This window comes from Salarias fasciatus, chromosome 5 (genome assembly GCF_902148845.1).
Source record: "Salarias fasciatus chromosome 5, fSalaFa1.1, whole genome shotgun sequence".
NCBI lineage: Eukaryota > Metazoa > Chordata > Actinopteri > Blenniiformes > Blenniidae > Salarias > Salarias fasciatus.
This window is the reverse complement of record NC_043749.1, coordinates 19,146,515-19,164,785: the sequence shown is the minus strand read 5'-3', so window position 1 is coordinate 19,164,785 and position 18,271 is coordinate 19,146,515. Positions and strand designations below refer to the sequence as shown.

At 39.5% G+C, this 18,271-nt stretch overlaps 3 protein-coding genes across 4 annotated transcripts; all 3 read left to right on the top strand.

The window, feature by feature from the left end:
- Positions 1–1,364: 1,364 nt before the first annotated feature.
- Positions 1,365–4,104, top strand: nat8l2 (N-acetyltransferase 8-like 2). The gene is made up of 2 exons (XM_030092131.1): positions 1,365–1,650; positions 2,273–4,104. Exon 2 carries the CDS (start codon positions 2,284–2,286, stop codon positions 2,947–2,949), a length of 666 nt encoding a protein of 221 aa, XP_029947991.1. The 5' UTR covers positions 1,365–1,650; positions 2,273–2,283; the 3' UTR covers positions 2,950–4,104.
- A 7,347-nt stretch (positions 4,105–11,451) lies between these two features.
- Positions 11,452–12,536, top strand: LOC115388122 (adenosine receptor A1-like). The gene is made up of 2 exons (XM_030091064.1): positions 11,452–11,782; positions 11,882–12,536. Exons 1-2 carry the CDS (start codon positions 11,454–11,456, stop codon positions 12,534–12,536), a joined length of 984 nt encoding a protein of 327 aa, XP_029946924.1. The 5' UTR covers positions 11,452–11,453.
- Positions 12,537–13,496: 960 nt separating this feature from the next.
- LOC115388809 (probable N-acetyltransferase camello) lies at positions 13,497–18,003 on the top strand. Of its 2 annotated transcripts, none has more exons than XM_030092095.1 (3): positions 13,497–13,560; positions 15,712–15,820; positions 16,199–18,003. In XM_030092095.1, the coding sequence occupies exon 3, from the start codon at positions 16,210–16,212 to the stop codon at positions 16,858–16,860; it is 651 nt and encodes a 216-aa protein (XP_029947955.1). In that variant the 5' UTR covers positions 13,497–13,560; positions 15,712–15,820; positions 16,199–16,209; the 3' UTR covers positions 16,861–18,003. The 2 variants fall into 2 exon arrangements, with proteins under 2 accessions (XP_029947955.1, XP_029947954.1); XM_030092094.1 differs by having other exon boundaries at positions 13,501–13,560; positions 15,420–15,820.
- The last annotated feature ends 268 nt before the right edge of the window (positions 18,004–18,271 follow it).

Genomic DNA, 18,271 nt, shown 5'->3' with positions numbered 1-18,271 from the left:
GTTTGTTTTGATTTTATGATACTTTCTTTTATTCTTTAATGTGTAAAATGTAATTGCATACTGTAACAGACCCCCTGTTTTTTTTAAACAATAAAAAGAAATATAATTTTGATTTTTAAAAGACTGAAATCTCTCATGAAGTGTGCCAGACTGTGAAAAAGGGCTACTGCTTTTTGCTTTAGCTTGATCAACTCCATAGCAAGTCAAACGTTTCTGGAGATTGTGACATAAAATTATAGAACATGTAGTAAAGTAACATAACCTGCAATCAGCATATGAACAACATATGATGTTGTTCATAAAATCAGTTTGTAGGAAAATAATGAAAATATCTTACAATAAAGTTTATAAAAGTTGTGATGACTTCGCTGAGAAAATGCATCTCACCACAACAGTGACAGAATTTCTGCTAAAGGTTGAGGGGATTTACACCACCTCTTTTCAAACACAACCATACACACATACTCATATTCACTTCAAGAGGAAGTGTCGGCTCGTCAACTGACCTCACCACTTTGTTTTTGGACTTTGGAAGGAACCTGGACCTTCTCACTGTGAGGCAAGAGTACTGCACCTCAATAACAGTCCACAATGCAATCATAAATAGTTCAAATAGTAAAACATTTGCATGAATGAATTAACATAGACTCCAGTCTATCTGAGTGACGTGCCCAATATTTCGCATCTTAAAGGTGCAGAAAGTAGCTACAATGTGTACATGCATGTGCAATGCCACAGATTTGCCAAAATATTGTCTAAGATTTTGTAAGAGTACTTCCTTTGATGTCAGTCTTGTAACCACAGCTGTGTGCATTGGTTGCAGCTCTCAGGTTTCTTTTTCTGACAAAAACCACAGAGTTCACAATGAATAAAAAACGTGAAGTTGTTACTATGGTTGCCCCAGTTAAGAGCTTTAGCTGTCATTTTCACTACTGATTGGCAAACCTGAAAAACAGAGAAATATTATTTGTACTTGAAGTAAATGGCATATTCTTGTCATGTCACAGAAGTTGCATCAGACAATTTCTGAATAAAATAATAAGTGCAACATCTTTAGGTTTATTACTCTATTCCAAATAAAATTAAATTAAATTAAATTAAATTAAATTAAATTAAATTAAATTAAATTAAATTAAATTAAATTAAATTAAAATAGAACAGAAATGCTTTATCAATCCCAGTGGAAAAGATTACAGCTTCCTTCCCCATGGTGATTAAAGCCACTTCATTAAAAGTGATTTCCTCTGTCGGGGTGCAGCTCAGGGAAGAGAAGAGTCCCTCTCTGGCCCCATGATTTCCGCTTCTGGCGACTGCAGGCTCCCGTTTGACAGAAGGAGGAAAGATCAACCTGTCTTGAATCCAGCGTCGTGCCATACAGCAAGTGAACCTTGGCATCGACCCGTTATGCGACTTTCCGTTGATTAATAAATGTTTAATAGTTCGGTCGGAGTCCTCGCGAGGGTGTACAGTAAGACGAGGCACGTGGCTGCCGTCCACATGAACCGTATGTGTCGGGTTTTTCATTTACAGCCGCACTTTGACTGGTTCCAGGTCAGTTTGTGGTGCAAGTTGACCGTGTGGCAGCAGCAGTTTACTCTCTCCGTGTTTCAGCCGTGCACGATCCGATCGCACTCCTCCATACGACAAGAGGTTGGTTTTCTCTGAAATACCTTATCGCAGCTTAGTTTTATGTCTTGTGTAGACTCCCATAGAGAGTTTGCGGCGGTTTAAAACTGCTTGTTTCGAACAGTGAAGTTGTGCTTTTGCGTTTGTGCGGACTTCTTCTTTTCCAAGGTTAAAAGTGAAACTAAACATTCCTGAAGGTTTTTTTTTTTTTTAAGTTTGGGAAATGCATCATCCTGAAATGAAACATAATCCCAGTTTCTCTTGATTTCATGTTGTATCAGCTGCAGTGAAGAGCACAGATTACGAAACGGTGCACAGACCAGCAACCCCCCTCCTGCTGCATACAGCTGGGTCACTGAGGTTCAGCTTCATTCTGCATCCGTCTGAAGCCACTCTGAAATTCCATTTTTATTTCAATATTCGCCATTTTTTTTTTTTTTTTTTTTTGCATTGACTGTTTTGCTTGTTTGAAACATTTAGGGTTTTGTTGCTGTTATTTTATTATTTGGCAACACAGATTAAAAATTACATAATACAAGCAGGACTTCTCCTTTTTGTCAAATATATGACAAAATTTGGTGAAAACATCTGGAAGGCTGTCCTCTCCGCAGGTTTCTAATGAACCCTGTTTGGATTTGTCCCACAGGTCCTGTCGTCATGGCGTTGGTGATCCGCCGGTATCGTCCATCCGACAAAGACACGGTGCTCACCTTGTTTGGTACTTGCACCCGGGAGCACATAAGCCCATGTTTTTTCAATGCCATGAAAAGCTTTTACCACTTTTCCGTCATTATGGCTCTGCTCATTGCTGGATATCACCTGGGCTCTGTGTTTGCAGCTGTGCTGTTACCAGCAGCGTGGACGGGCCTTGTCTACTTCAGCTGCTACACACTATACGATGGCTACGTCAGACTGAAACTGAATTCAGACATGGCTGACATCGTCGGGAGCTTTTTGAGCAGACCCGATGACTGCTTCTGGGTGGCTGAGGTTGAGGGAAAGGGACAGGTCGTTGGTATGGTTGCTGTGGTGGCGAAACAGAGCGGGAAAGAGCGATACGGAGAACTTTTCAGAATGATCATCGCTCCAGAGTTCAGACGGGCGGGCCTCGGTTCCAGGTTAACTGAGACTGTGCTGGCCTTCAGTAAGGAACGAGGTTTTTCGAAAGTGTTGCTGGAGACGAGCAGCACCCAGCAGCCTGCTGTGGCTCTGTACAAGAAATTAGGCTTTCGCCTTGTCCTTGAACTGACCGAAGGAGAACTTCCCAATTGGATTGTCTGGATGTCCAGGGTCAAGATTTATAGACTGGAAAAAAACTTGTGAGAGTGAAATAAGCCTGATCAGTTTTTGTGATGTCTCTGTTCTGCTGGCCTAGCTGTGATGTCCACATTCAACAGTAATGTTTAGCTTTAGTAAACACTCTGCTTAGATTTCAGGAAGTACCAATCCAATCTAGTGCCGTCAACCATCTGCTTATATCTGTCAATCCAAATTATATCACAATGATGGTGACTCGTTACTTGAAACTGTTTTAAAATGCCATAACAACCATATCAGACGGCTACTCTCCAGCAGATCCTGTGGTGGAAAAAACACTTGTTGCATTACTCACTAGACAAAAGTGAACATAAACATTGAACCACTGCAATGGTAAAGTGAAACATTTCACTCAGAAATCAACAATTTGAGGAATTCAAACCTTATAACTCCATTTAGATGCTGAAAAGAGGGTGTTACTTAACTTGTTAAGCAAGTGGTTTCAGCAATGTAAAGACAGACAGGCCGATTATAAAACTCCATTCAAGGAAATACAAATGGATTTTGAAGAACCTCTGAGTAATTGTTTGATTGTGTCGTGGAAGTCGTTGAAATAATGTATCATGGTTATTTTGTCGCAACTTGGATATCGAGAGTTTGACAATGATTTCTTTTATTTCAGTAATCAAACTAAATATTATCTGATGCAACACTGTGTCTGCCTTTGCCCGCACTCCTGTACTCTGAACCATATGAAGCAATGAAGGTGCAATTAACAGGTGCAATGAAATCAGCAAAAAAGAGTCTGGTTAACGGTTGTATATACTCAGACTGATGGGGGCATGGAAATTTAATCCAGAAGCATGCAAGCAAATGGAACTATGTACTGTGTTTTTAGGCCAGGTAAAAATCATTGTGCAGACTTCAATCTTAAAGTGTTCTAACTTTTGATTTGTTTACAAAGTTAAATGTCTTATTATTGAACAGAAAATGTGAAAATGATGTCTCCTGCTGTAAAACACCTGTTTTTCCTCTGCAGTGAATGTTGATGAAGAAAGTGTCTCTCCACAGACTGTTTCATTTGGAACAAGCTGCATTTAACTCCACAAACACTGCTGTAAACATCAGATATTTGCTGCCATTACCGAGGAAACTTAACTTGATAGGTGAATAGGATGCATGTCAGAATTGACATTTTCTCTGTTTTAATAATGCTGATGTCCTGAATAAAGAGCCACACTGTTTCCTAAAAGTTAGTGTAATATCTGATTTGCAAAAACTCCAATCTGTTTCCTGTTCCATCATACGACTTTGGGTCGTGTGGTGACTACCATCGAGTCCAACACAAACCACCACACAGAATTAGTCACTAACAGCGGTCAGGGAGAACATGCAAACTCCTTAGACAAAGACCCTCAAACCCAACTTTTGTCGCTATGAGACGCAATAAACCTGTGCCTGAGTGTCGTTAAAACCGAGGCAAATAAAGGTAAAGGAAAAATGTTGCATATATGTCACTTAAATACGTCAAAACTAAGCTTGTAGGAGTCTTTCAAATAATTCCACTAGTTATTACAATTTTACTGATTCTAGTAGTTATTGTCTATTGTCAGAAACTGAAATCTCTGTGGTTTGAAAAGGACCAAGATGAACATCCTCAGGCTTCCTGCACTGTGTTGTATAATGCTGCATGGTCTGTTTGCTGGACCTACTGTATGCCCTCGACATAAACAACCTGGATCTAAAAATCATCACTCAGTGTCTAAATAATGCGCACAAAAGAAAAAGAAATAAAGTGGTTGAACATCTCAAACAGCAGAGGGCGCCACTCATCTGACTGATTTTCAGTGCAACACTCACACACCGTTCTTCAAGTATAAAAATAATTGTCTAAAAGATTTGATTACACTTTAGTGTGGATTGAGCATTTTAAATCCCCATTTTGAATACTCTTGTAATTTTTAAGGTTTCCATTCAAACAATAGTATCTATCTATCATGCTTGTAAATTAAAAATCAGTACTGAAGGCTACACTCTCCACAGAAAGAACAGTTGCTGTGGTGACACAAACAAATGAAATTGAATTTAAATTGAACAGTGTTGCAGACCCATGGCAAGAATGCCACGGGCCACGAAAAGAGTGGCGTCATCTGCAAGCTGATCAATAACGATTCCTCGCTCTGTTGCTGTAATGCCTTTCAGACTGACTGATTTAACATTAATGACTTAAAGCTGCCAGATGAGGAGGAAGAGGTAAGCAGAACTAGGGCAACCTTTGAATTCCCCATGTGATGTTGTGTCAGAACTCAATTTCATTTGGACTTGTTGATAAAACCCCAAACCACGTTTTTCCAAATAATTGAAAATAAACTCATGTTTTACAGAATCAAAGACTTTGTGGAAATCTAAAAATAAGATATAGCTATTATCAGATATTAATTGAAAATAGTGGAAAATATCAAACACCAATCTGATATTAACAGATATGTGTCTATAATGAATCAGCATCCAAGCCTTGCTGACATCTTATAATTGTCGTCTAATAGACCAGTTTCAGATGCCAGATATTTGGAATAAGTGTAATTAGGCCTTGTGCTAATGTGGGAGGGAACAATTCATTATTTATACTTTCTGTGACAAATTTTAAAAAGAAAAGGGGCTAATAGTTCTGCAACACTGTGCAAAATTCAATCTAAAAATTCTTTTCCAACCTCCAGACTTCTATTCTCTTTTTTTTTTTTGTGAAGTGAGAGCAGTATCACATAAATCTCTTTCAATATCATTAATGTCAGTCTAAAAAGGCAGATACACTCATGCCACAATACTAAGAAGAAAAGAATTTGCTTTAAAGGTTGGAACAAAGCAATTTGTTTAGGGTTATCTCATTCAGCATTATCCGTTTAAGTTGTTGAACAGTATTGGTTTTAGAATGAGATTTTAGTAACCTGAAGAAATAGGCAGAATTTTGCTCGCCCCTCTTCCATCCATTTCTGAATAGATCAGATTTAGTCATTTCAAGTAAAGAGAAATAAGTGCCTTTGTGGTTCGGTTGTTAACACACCAAGAAAATTATTCATATATGCATCTGTACATTTTTATGGGCAACTAGACAGAAATGTGTGAATAAACCCAACAGTTTCATTGGTGCTGTAAGCTGCTCAGATTTAGTTGTTTTTGAGCACCAAATCATTTTACATTTCTGATGTGAAATGCTTATTCTCTAAACTCCCAATATCCTTTTAACAATAAACATTGTTAATGGAACTGAACCAGCACATTGGACACATTTCAATCCAAGTGAATTTTGACAATGGAGATTTACGCTTTAAAGAACATACATGAATTGTTTCTTTAATGGATAGTACTTGAATAATGATATATTCAAAAAGACTAGAATTCAGCATATAACACATACAATATTGTTTAGGTAATGTAAAATTTGGATTTAGGCCCAAATGTTATATATGCATGTAAAACTTCATCAAAGTTGGTTCAGATTGTTTGAAAAAAGAGAGTTTACAGTCCTAATTTAGTTAATTTGACATGGATCTGCTTGTTACCAGGGGCCTATCAGACAGGTGACAATGTTTTGGCCACTTGCCTTAGCTCTGGAGCTCTGGTTTTTAAGTCAGAGATCCGGGTTCACACAAACTAACTTGTGCATCTATGGATTCATCCACCTACTCACCAACACTCACACAATATCAGTCAGGATATGAACTAATTATAAACACGTCTAACTTCAAACAGCAGTACTTGGATATAAATAAACCACTTGTAGAGGTCTTGCTGTTCCTTCATTGTTTGTGAGCCTCAGGAGGCTGATTGCCCATAATTGCCCATTTTATTTAATGTAATGCATGCATACAGCTTTTATTCTCTTCATAGCTCTGGGGACATCTTTCAGTAAAGGGAGTGTTGTGATTGTGTTTCCTTCATTTATTGTTTGTGATACAAAATAATTAATTTCTTTCATCATTTGCAATTATCATGCAACAATTGTCAGGAAAAGAAAAAACATTAAAGAAGTATTCAAAGCACCTCAGCAATGGTTTTAAATGATGTGGGGAAAAATTGGCCACGGACATTTAGAATAAATAATGCACAAGAACAATGACTCTAAAGGAGGAAGATTCACATAATTATTGCTACATATAAAAAGATGTCATCATGTAGTGTACATCATGTGGGTAATGCTTCATAAGCAAACAGCAGGGTGTTAACTCCTGTCAGTTCAGCAGCCACACACGGTCCAATTTGATCTTGAGTGGGTTTGACCATTAAAATGAAAAATAAACATCTTTAGACACCTCCAAAGCACTCCTTTGCTTGATTACTTAGAGGTTCACGTAAATTTTAAATAAATGCACATTTTTGCAAAGCCTAAACAATTCAAAGTTCAAAGTATAAAGTTTGAAAATTGTGTATTGTGAAATGCCCCCCCCCCCCCCCCCCCCCCAAAAAAAAAAAAAAAAAGAAATCAAAAACAAAAACAAAAACACACATTGGAACATTAACTAATCAATGTTTCCTTTGTGGTTTTGACACATTGCAATGTCATCTGAATGGGATGGGAACCCGTGATGGCGCAGTTTTACCATCACACTTTATATTTGATACCCCACCTATAAATGAAACAACGGTTGTGCACAAAAAAAAAAAAAGAATTACATCACAGACATTATTAACACTAATAATATTGTGATTCATTGCTCAGTTTTTTTAAAATGGGTTTTAACAGCGTTGTTGTTTTTCTAAATTTACTTGTTTGAGTGGTGGTTTATCTTTTTTCTGTTTTGTTTTTTATTTATGTTCAGAGATGAAATTCCTCTTCTGTCCGACAGGGGGCGGCAGCAGCAGACTCATGGCACACTCATATCAAGGACAGTGTGTCCCACAATGTGTGTTTTTCCAGTGAACCAGTAGAAGGTGCTACAATTTTGAATTGATGCACACAGAACTTTTGGGTAACTGTAATTACCAAATTTCAGTGGAAATCACTGAAAGGCAAATTGTTTCATGGGTTCTAAATTGGCGTTGCTGGGCAACCACAGAATCATCCAGCTGGTCTTTCAATCATTGAAGAAGCTGTGGCCCCACCCCTTCTCCTCCACTGGGAAGTTACAGGGACTTCAGCAGGGCTGTGCCCCCCACACCCCCCAGCACCCCCACCCACAGAACCCATCCAGGGGTCTGCAACCTGCTGTTCTGGCTCCTTTGACCAAGTCCAATTAATCCATTTTTTGTTTTTCACATGTCACCTGGAGGAGGAGGATTTGGAGGAGGGTTTGGAGGTGCACCTCCACCTCCAAATCCGAGGCCATGGTCCTCAACCGGAAGAAGGCGGCTTGCCCCCTCCAAGTCGGTGGAGAGACTGTGGTCCAAGTGGAGGAGTTTAAGTATCTTGGGGTCTTGTTCACGAGTGGGGGACGGATGGAGCGTGAGATTGACAGGTGGATCGGTGCAGTGGCTGCAGTGATGCGGTCGTTGTATCGGTCCATCGTGGTGACGAAGGAGCTGAGCCGAAAGGCAAAGCTCTCGATTTACCAGTCAATCTACGTCCCACCCTCACCTGTGGTCATGAGCTTTTGGTTATGACCGAAAGGACAAGATCCCAGATACAAGTGGCTGAAATGAGCTTCCTCCGTAGGGTGGCGCTCCCTTAGAGATAGGGTGAGGAGCTCAATCACCAGGGAGGAGCTTGGAGTAGAGTCACTACTCCTCCATATCGAGAGGAGCCAGCTGAGGTGGCTCGGGCACCTCTTCAGGATGCCTCCTGGACGCCTCCCTGGGGAGGTGTTCCGGGCATGTCCCACCAGGAGGAGACCCCGGGGAAGACCAAGGACATGCTAGTAAGACTATGCCTCTCGGCCTGGGAACGCCTTGGGATCCTCCCGGAAGCGCTGGAGGAAGTGTCTGGGGACGGAGAAGTCTGGGCATCTCTGGTTAGACTGCTTCCCCTGCGACCCACTGGAAGATGGATGGATGATCCTGCCGGTCTTGGCTCCCTGGAGCCTGGGCCCCGGGGGCCCGAGCTAGGGCTTTCTTTCCTCTGTCCGCTTCTGGACCGGTGAGTGGACGTCTTCCTGGGGGAGTGGCTAGGATCTGGTCCCTGAGGGCCTGTCTGGCCTGCTTCTGGTCGTCTCAGGGGTTAGAAGTCATATATGCATGATCACTATCACACTTGCATGATCACGCTGATATTTAATCACTCTTCACCCTCTACATGTGGACTCAGTTACCTTGTTTTCTTGTGATGCTTTAGACTTATGGTGATCTATAGTAGGCCTCTCCTGATGCTCTGATGTAGTTTCATACCTGAATACTCAGTTTTGCAAGCCCCATATTCTCCAACAAATGTCCGTAGGATACCCTTTGTCATATGTAGGCACAGTTCACCCCTTTTTGTTGTTGTTGGCTTGTCTTTTAACTTGTTCGGTTTCTTTCACTTTCTCTCCCCCTGTCAGGTCCAGCGATATGTATCAGTACTCAAAATAAATAAAATAAATTACAAATAAAAAAAAATAAATACTTATAAGCTCCGCTTGGAAGATCAAATCTGTCAGGCACATAATAGCAGCCAGACCTCCATTCTGCTGCTTTCCATGCTGAACAGAACAGCTTAAAAAAATGGATGGATGGATGGATGGATATGTCACCTTCACAGGGTCTTTTATTTAAATGTTGCATTTTCAAAATGCACATCCCGATGAGCAAAAAATAATTAAGGAAAAATCCCAGTTCAGAAGAAAAATAAAATGTTATTCAGTGTGGACAGATGTGTTGTATTTCACTGTCAATGAAGTTGGTTTACCTGTATGCTAGATATGTGGGGTGAAAGTAGCAAAAATGAATTTAAAAAAAAGGAAGAATAATAAAAACAGCAGGAGATATTAAATAGCTCATATAAGAAACAATGAAATGGTATCATAGTAGCTGTTGAGCCATAGTGTTTCAGTATTGTCCAATATTACACGCTGATCTGATGACAGCTTACTACAAACATTTGCTTCTCAGTTGTCACTTTTGTACAGATACAGATTTGCCTGGTGGTTTTTTAAAGCATCCATTCAGTCGCAAACAATAAGGGCGCACTGCAGATAAAGGTTTGTGTTGTTTCAAAAGCAGATTTAAAGTGTCCATCTGTACAAGATATCTAACTCCAGAAAGAGAAAAAGAAATAAAAGATGAAAACTTATTAGATGAAAGATTAAAAATTTTAGAAATAGAAAAATTAAGATTAAAAAAATTCAGGTTTTGTTTTGTGTACATAAAATAAAACCAATACTTGTTTATTCAAAGAATATAGTGGCAAAATCTTCAATTTCCCCAAACAAAGGTGCAGCTGACTCCTGGCTATTAAAGTTTATGATAATTATTTAAAACCGTTTTTAGCCTTCATTAGCCATTAGTTTTTTCTGGATGATTTGCGTTTTTTTTTTTTTTTTTCTAATATGTATGTATACTTTTGTTGCATTGTAAAAACTATCAAAAAGCTCTAAAGAGGAAATCATTAACATAGTAAAAATGTCTAATTCAGAGAGATGACCAGGGAAGACAGTGATTCTGGACTCTGATCGCACTCTGACAAGCATTCTGAAAGGCAGAGGCCATCAGCGGTAAGGCAGAGTGATGCAGCAGTCACAGGAGAGTAAAGTTATTCAGAGAGCAGAAAATGGTACTTCCTCAAATATCTCTCCAAATAGCATGCTCTGCTTCAGTTCCTCTTCAATCTTGTTCTTTGAACTTCAACCACACAGGAAACACAATGTGGCTATTTAAATAGGTTGCTGCATTTATCAGAAACTTTGTGGGTCTTGTAAACTATTGTGTACTTGACACTGAGCATATCTGTGGTACTTTTGTCCACAAACTTACGTGCATACTTTTGTTATCAATGTGTGGACCAATGCAAACATAACTAACTTGAGAATACCTCATAACAAGGAGACTATTTATTGATTTGAAAAAAGAGGGTGATGCTTGGCCCTGCATTGAGATAATCAAATGATTTTTGGATTTTACTTAAACTTATCACATCTACTCTCACTTTGCTGAAAATCATTTGTGGTTTCACTTTGGCATTTTGTGGGCAATACTGATAAAAAGCAATACAGGTCAGACGTCTGCTGCCTCGGTTTGTTAGCAAAACAGAGCCACCCAAAAGGCAGCCTCTTGGGGAAATCATCATATTCAACAAAGATGGGAAGTATTCTCTGCAGAGGGCCAATTTAAATATGTTCTGAATAGTTTCTTGAAAATTAATGAAAATGAGGTTTAAATGAGTGAATGGAGGCAGTGAAAGAGAGGCTGTTCAGTCATCCTCACATATCAGCACTGATGCATTTCACAACAATTCACAAGATGATACCTAATCAAAAACAAAGTAGAATCCCTTTGCTATGACTGCTTTTTAAAAGAAGAGGTGTATCTTTTTTCATGCAGGATGTGGTTACTAATGCACACTGTTTAGGAGTGTTTTTTTTTTTTAACACTGACATGACAACTAAGCTGTCAAGAGAAAATTCACTTCCTCTAAGATCATTTAAACAACACGCAAAGGAGACGCAATGGGAGCAGGAGAGGTGATTTACACGGCGGTGGAGGTGCTCATCGCTGTCAGCTGCTGTCTGGGGAACATGCTGGTGATTCTGGCTCTGTGGACCAGTAAAAGCATCCGGCAACCCACCTTCTGTCTGATCGTCTCTCTGGCTGTGGCAGACTTTCTAGTCGGCTGTGTGACCGTCCCGATGGCTGTGTTGGTGGACGGACGACTTGAGACTTCATTCCACTCTTGTCTCTTCATCAGCTGCCTGGTTGTTCTCTTCACCCAGGTTTCGATTTTTTGTCTCACAGCGATTGCTGTTGACCGCTACCTGCGGGTGTACATCCCTCTGAGGTAAGAATTTTTCAAACATGCTGTTTTTGGAATGAACTTCTGTGTTTTTATATCAAAGTGAATAACAATGATAACAATCATTACTTCTTTTCTTTATAGGTACAAAAGGATCATGACATTGAGAAATTCTCGTCTTGTGGTTGTGGGATGTTGGCTTGTTGCACTGCCTCTGAGTTTTGCCCCTATATTCGGATGGCACAACCAAACAACATTATCTGAATCTGCCAATCCTACAATTGTCTGCCGGTTTATTACTGTTATCCCCATGTCATACCTGGTTGACTTCAAGTTCTTCTTCTGTACCTTAACACCACTGCTGGTGATGACTGTCCTGTACATCTGTGTCTTCTACACTATTCGAGGAAGCCTTCAAGATAAGCCAGGTAACAATTCTCAAAAACAGACGGAAGTCTACTTGAAGAAGGAGAAACAGCTGGCTAGGTCTCTGTCTCTGGTCTTGGCCTTGTTTGCTGTATGCTGGATCCCTCTCAACATAATGAACTGTATGACTTACTTTGGCAAGGAGGAAGATGTACCAAAAGCAGCTATTTATGTTGGCATCCTGCTTAGTCATGTAAACTCAACTGTCAACCCAATTGTGTATGGGTTCAAAATACAAAAGATCAGGACCGGTTATGTGGCCATCTGGAAGTGGTGTTTTGCATGGGTGTCATTTAATCAAGTCTCTCACGAAAGCCAGGTGACAGCCAGCAGCCCTTGCAATGACTTTACCACCGTCACTAACAATGAGTGAGAACAGATTTCCTCTTTTGTTTTTATTTTTTACTAATTGTACTTTTGGTCTATCACTGCATAAAACAAAGATTGGCATTTTTCAAGCTATCCATTTCTACACTATATATAAAATTAGGCTAATTACGTACTTTTTTTATGCACTGAATACTCAAACAAAATAATGCGAATCTCAAAAGCTCATTTTTGCTTAGTAGGCTATTTCGTGCTTTCTGTTTCCCTCCAAAATTTCTGTATTGTAATAGTGCATATATCCAGTGGCTATTGTTGCTTATGTTAATACACTGTCGAGTATTATTATATCATCACATGAGTTGAATCATAGCATAATTATAGATTTGTGACATGAATGAATAGAGAACATTAAGAGAGAGAATGATCAAGGGGCCACTCATGTATTGAGAACAGTGAATAATTGTTTGTGCAGAGTATTTTTGGATTTCCATGTCTCATGTTCTTATGTTTGCTTTGATTTTATGATACTTTTTTATTTTTTACTGTGTACAATGTAATTGCATACTGTAACAGAACCCAGTTATTGTCCTGCTTATTTATTAAGCAATAAAAAGAAACATAATTTTGACTGAAGACTGAAGTCTCTCATGAAGTGTGCCAGACTGTGAAAAAAGGGCTACTACCTTTTGCTTTCGTTTGATCAACTCCATATCTCGTCAAAGGTTTCTGGAGATTGTGACATAATATGGAACATGTAGTAAAGTAACTAAACTGCAAGTAAATGTACAACCACATTTTGGTAAAATTTTATCATTAATGTTCTGACCAAACGTCACAGAATTCATAGTTTAAAAATCCAGTATTGTGGAAGAGGAGTATTTTGATGTTAATAAAATGAAGTCCTGTGTTATTGTGGGTGAGTAATTGAGAGATTGAAAGCGGAACCTTTGACACTGCGCCCGCCCCGATGCGCTCTGCGGACGGACTTCCGGTCTGAGCCTCAGACGTGTTTTGAGAACGGCGCGAGTGCAACTGTGATTCTTCTGTCATGCTCTGCCTCTGTTCTACAGGTCAGTAAAGGGATAAAGTTATTTTGAACGCAAGCACTAAGCTCCGTATAGTAACAGCATGTAATAGAAAGCCATTTTGTGTTGCTTTATGGAAGTTTGATGCGACTTTTTGTGTGAGTTCGTGGAGCCGCGCTGCGTCGGTGGTCTCGCGAGAGTTCGTGGTGTTGTCGAGATTTCGTGTGCTTCAGGCCGACTGTGTTTTCTGCAGTGATGTATTTTATTTGCACTTTATTTTTAGCTCCAAATTGATACAACCCTTGATTGAACCCTTCCTGCTCTGTTTTTTTAGGAATAAGAATTATTTCTAATGTTTATTGAGATGTAAAATATATTTTGTGTTGTATGAACATTTTGTTAAGATAGTCATGTTTATTTAATTTATACATTCATATCCTGAAGTGCTAAGTCCAATTTTGTATTTGTTTATAAACTAATTGCAATACATTGAGCAATAATAAGAGTTTGGAATAATTGTAAATGCTCAAAGATGTATATGAACTTTTATAAATTTAGAAATCCAACAGAAAAATTGCACTGAATGTGAATTGTATATATTATGAATTGTTTTAATAACATGTGATTTGGGGAACTGCATAAGTGCACGTGTGATTCTTTCTCTCAGGCTCTACCTCTGTTCCACAGAAAAAAAACAAAAAAAACAAAACAATTGTTTTTGTTCACGTGTTCACCATGCCTGGGGCCTGTAACACAATCACCACATGATCAACATACCAAATGAGTGTTCACAAAATCCATTTGATGTACAACATTGAAAATATCTTCCAATAAAATGTATTAAAGTTGTGATGACCTCGCTGAGAAAATGCATCTCGCCACAACAGTGGCAGAATTTCTGTTAAAGGATGAGGGGATTTACACCACCTCTTTTCAAACACAACCACACACACTCACATCAACTCCAAGAGGAGTTGTAGGCTCATCAACAGACCTCATCTTGACTTTGTTTTTGGACTTTACAGGGAACCTCGACCTTCTCACTGTGAGGCAAGAGAACTAACCACTTCCCCTCCATAACAGCCCACAATGCAACCATAAATAGTTCAAATAGTAAAATATTTGCATGAATGAATTAACATAGACTCCATTTCGAGTGACATGCCCAATATTTCCTCATCTTAAAGGTGCAGAAAGTAGGTACAATGTACATGCAAGTGCAATGCCACAGATTTGCCAACATATTTTCTCTGATTTTGTAAGAATACTTCCCTTGATGCCAATCTTGTAACCACAGCTGTTTGCATTGGTGGCAGCTCTCAAGTTTCTTTTCCTGATACTTATCTCCAAGATAGACCAGAAGCCACAGAGTTCACAACGAATAAAAATCTGGAATTTGTTATGGTTGTGCCAGTTAAGTGCTTTAGCTGTCATTTTCACTACTGATTGGCAAACCTGCCCTCATTATAAAGTGGCATTAAACCAAATTTATTCTACTTCTTGGGTTCAAATGATGAAATTTTTACCTTTTCCATTTTTTTTGCGCTTTGTTAGAGTGAAAAATTATCATTCCTAAATCAAATGGCAGATTTTTGTGATATTGTCATTTTGTCATATTATTTGAAGTCACATCAATTTCTCATTATCAAAATAAGTGCAGCATCTTTGAAATATGCACAAGATTGTTTACTTATATTAATTGCTGTTAAAACTGAAAAGGTGAAATTCAACAGTCAAACGTACAAGTGTCTTTTGTTTTGTACTTACAGCAACTGCACTGAGTTTATAGCATTATCCCAGAAAGAATACAATAGAAATATTTCATCATTTCCAGTGGGAAAAAATTACAGCTTCCTTCCCCATGGTGATTAATGCCACTTCATTAAAAGTGATTTCCTTTGTAGGGGTGCAGCTCATGGAAGAGAAGAGTCCCTCTCTGGCCCCATGATTTCCACTTCTGGAGACTGCAGGCTGACGCTCCCATTTGACAGAAGGAGGAAAGATCAACTTGTCTTTCCTGCGTCGTATAATACAGAGAGTGAACCTTTGTATCGACCTGTTATGTGACTTTCCTTTGATTCGATAAATGTTTAATAGTTCGGGCGGAGTCCTCGCGGGAGTGTACATGTGGCTGCCGTCCAAATAAACCGTATGTGTCGGGTTTTTCATTTACAGCCTCACTTTGACTGGTTCCAGGTCAGTTTCTGGTGGAAGTTGACCGTGTGGTAGTGGCTATTTACTCTCTCCGTGTTTCAGCCGTGCACGATCCGATCGCACTCCTCCGTACGACCTATCTCTGCAAGAGGTTGGTTTTTTCTTAAAATACCTTATTGCAGCTTAGTTTTATGTCCTGTATAAACTCCTATGGACTCGAGGCCGACGTCACCACAGGCTTCACTGAATACATATTACTGGGGTTCAGCTTCATTCTACATCAGTCTGAAACCAATCTGATATTACATTTTTATTTTAATATTCACCATTTATTTTTTGCATTGACTATTTTGCTTGTTTGAAACATTTAGGGCTTTGTTGCCGTTATTTTATTTTTTGGCAACACAGATTAGAAATCACATAATACAAGCAGGACTTCTCCTTTTTGTCATATAAATCTGGTGAAAACATCTGGAAGGCTGTCCTCTCAGCAGGTTTCTAACGAACCTTGTTTGGATTTGTCCCACAGGTCCTGTCGTCATGGCGTTGGTGATCCGCCGGTATCGTCCATCCGACAAAGACACGGTGCTCACCTTGTTTAGTACTTGCACCCGGGAGCACATAAGCCCATGTTTTTTCAATGCCATGAAAAGCTTTTACCACTTCTCCGTCATTGTGGCTCTGCTCAATGCTGGATATCACCTGGGCTCTGTGTTTGCAGCTGTGCTGTTACCAGCAGCGTGGACGGGCCTTGTCTACTTCAGCTGCTACATACACTACGATGGCTTCGTCAGACTGAAACTGAATTCAGACATGGCTGACATCGTCGGGAGCTTTTTGAGCAGACCCGATGACTGCTTCTGGGTGGCAGAGGTTGAGGGAAAGGGACAGGTCGTTGGTATGGTTGCTGTGGTGGCGAAACAGAGCGGGAAAGAGCGATACGGAGAACTTTTCAGAATGATCATCGCTCCAGAGTTCAGACGGGCGGGCCTCGGTTCCAGGTTAACTGAGACTGTGCTGGCCTTCAGTAAGGAACGAGGTTTCTCCAAAGTGATGCTGGACACGAGCAGCACCCAGCAGCCTGCTGTGGCTCTGTACAAGAAATTAGGCTTTCGGCTTGTCCTTGAACGTCCTGATTGGACTGTCTGGATGTCCAGGATCAAGATTTTAAGAATGGAAAAACACTTGTAAGAGTAAAGAAAACCTGATCAGTTTTTGTGATGTCTCTGTTCTGCTGGTCTAGCTGTGATTTCCACATTCAACAGTAATGTTTAGCTTTAATAAATATTCTGTTTTGATTTCAGGAAGTACCAATCCAATCTGGTGCCGTCAACATCTGCTTATATCTGTCAATCCAAATTATATCACAATGATGGTGACTCGTTACTTTGAAACTGTTTTAAAATGCCATAACAACCATATCAGACGGCTACTCTCCAGCAGATCCTGTGGTGGAAAAAATTCCATTACTTACTAGACAAAAGTGAACATAAACATTGAACCCCTCCCTGCAATGGTAAAGTGAAACATTTCACTCAGAAATCAACAATTTGAGGAATTCAAACCTTATAACTCCATTTAGATGCTGAAGAGAGGGTGTTACTGATTTAACTTGCTGAGCAAGTGGTTTCAGTAATATAGAGTAAAAATTGATAGGCCGAATATAAAACTCCATTCAAGGAAATGCAAATGGATTTTGAAGAACCTCTGAATAATTGTTTCAATTTTCAAGTTGTTGAAATAATGTATCATGATTGTTTTGCTGCAATAAGTTATTTTCCAACGTGACACTACAGCAATTAAACTGAATATTATCTGATGCAACACTGCGTCTCCCTTTGCCCGCACTCCTGTACTCTGAACCATATGAAGCAATGAAGGTGCAATGAACAGGTGCAATGAAATCAGCAAAAAAGAGTCTGGTTAACGGTTGTACATACTCAGACTCATGGGGGCATGGAAATTTAATCCAGAAGCATGCAAGCAAATGGAACTATGTACTGTATTTTTAGGCCAGGTGAAGATCATTGTGCAGCCTTTAACCTTAAAGTGTTTGAACATTTGATTTGTTTACAATGTTAAATGGCTTATTATTGAACAGAAAATGATGCGTTTCCTGCTATAAAAGACCTGTTTTCCCTCTGCAGTGAATGTTATGAAGAAAGTGTCTCTCCACAGACTGTTTCATTTGGAACAAGCTGCATTTAACTCCACAAACACTGCTGTAAACATCACAAACATTGATTGCCATTACTGAGGAAACTTGACAGGTGACTAAGATGCATGTCAGAATTGACATTTTCTTTGTTTTAACAATGCTGATGTCCTGAATAAAAAGTCACAGTTTACTAAATGTAGTGTTATGTCTGTTTCCTGTTCCATCATACGACTTTGTTTTGTGTGGTGACTACCATTGAGTCCAAAACAAACCACCACACAGAATTAGTTACAAAACAGCAGGAAGACGCTGGAAAACTCCACACACAGTCACAGAGAACATGCAAACTCCTTAGACAAAGACCCTCAAACCTCAAGTGTCACGGTGCAGGTGGAAGGACCAAGCGCCGGCAGCACAGGTTGAGTAGCAACCTCTTTATTTTCA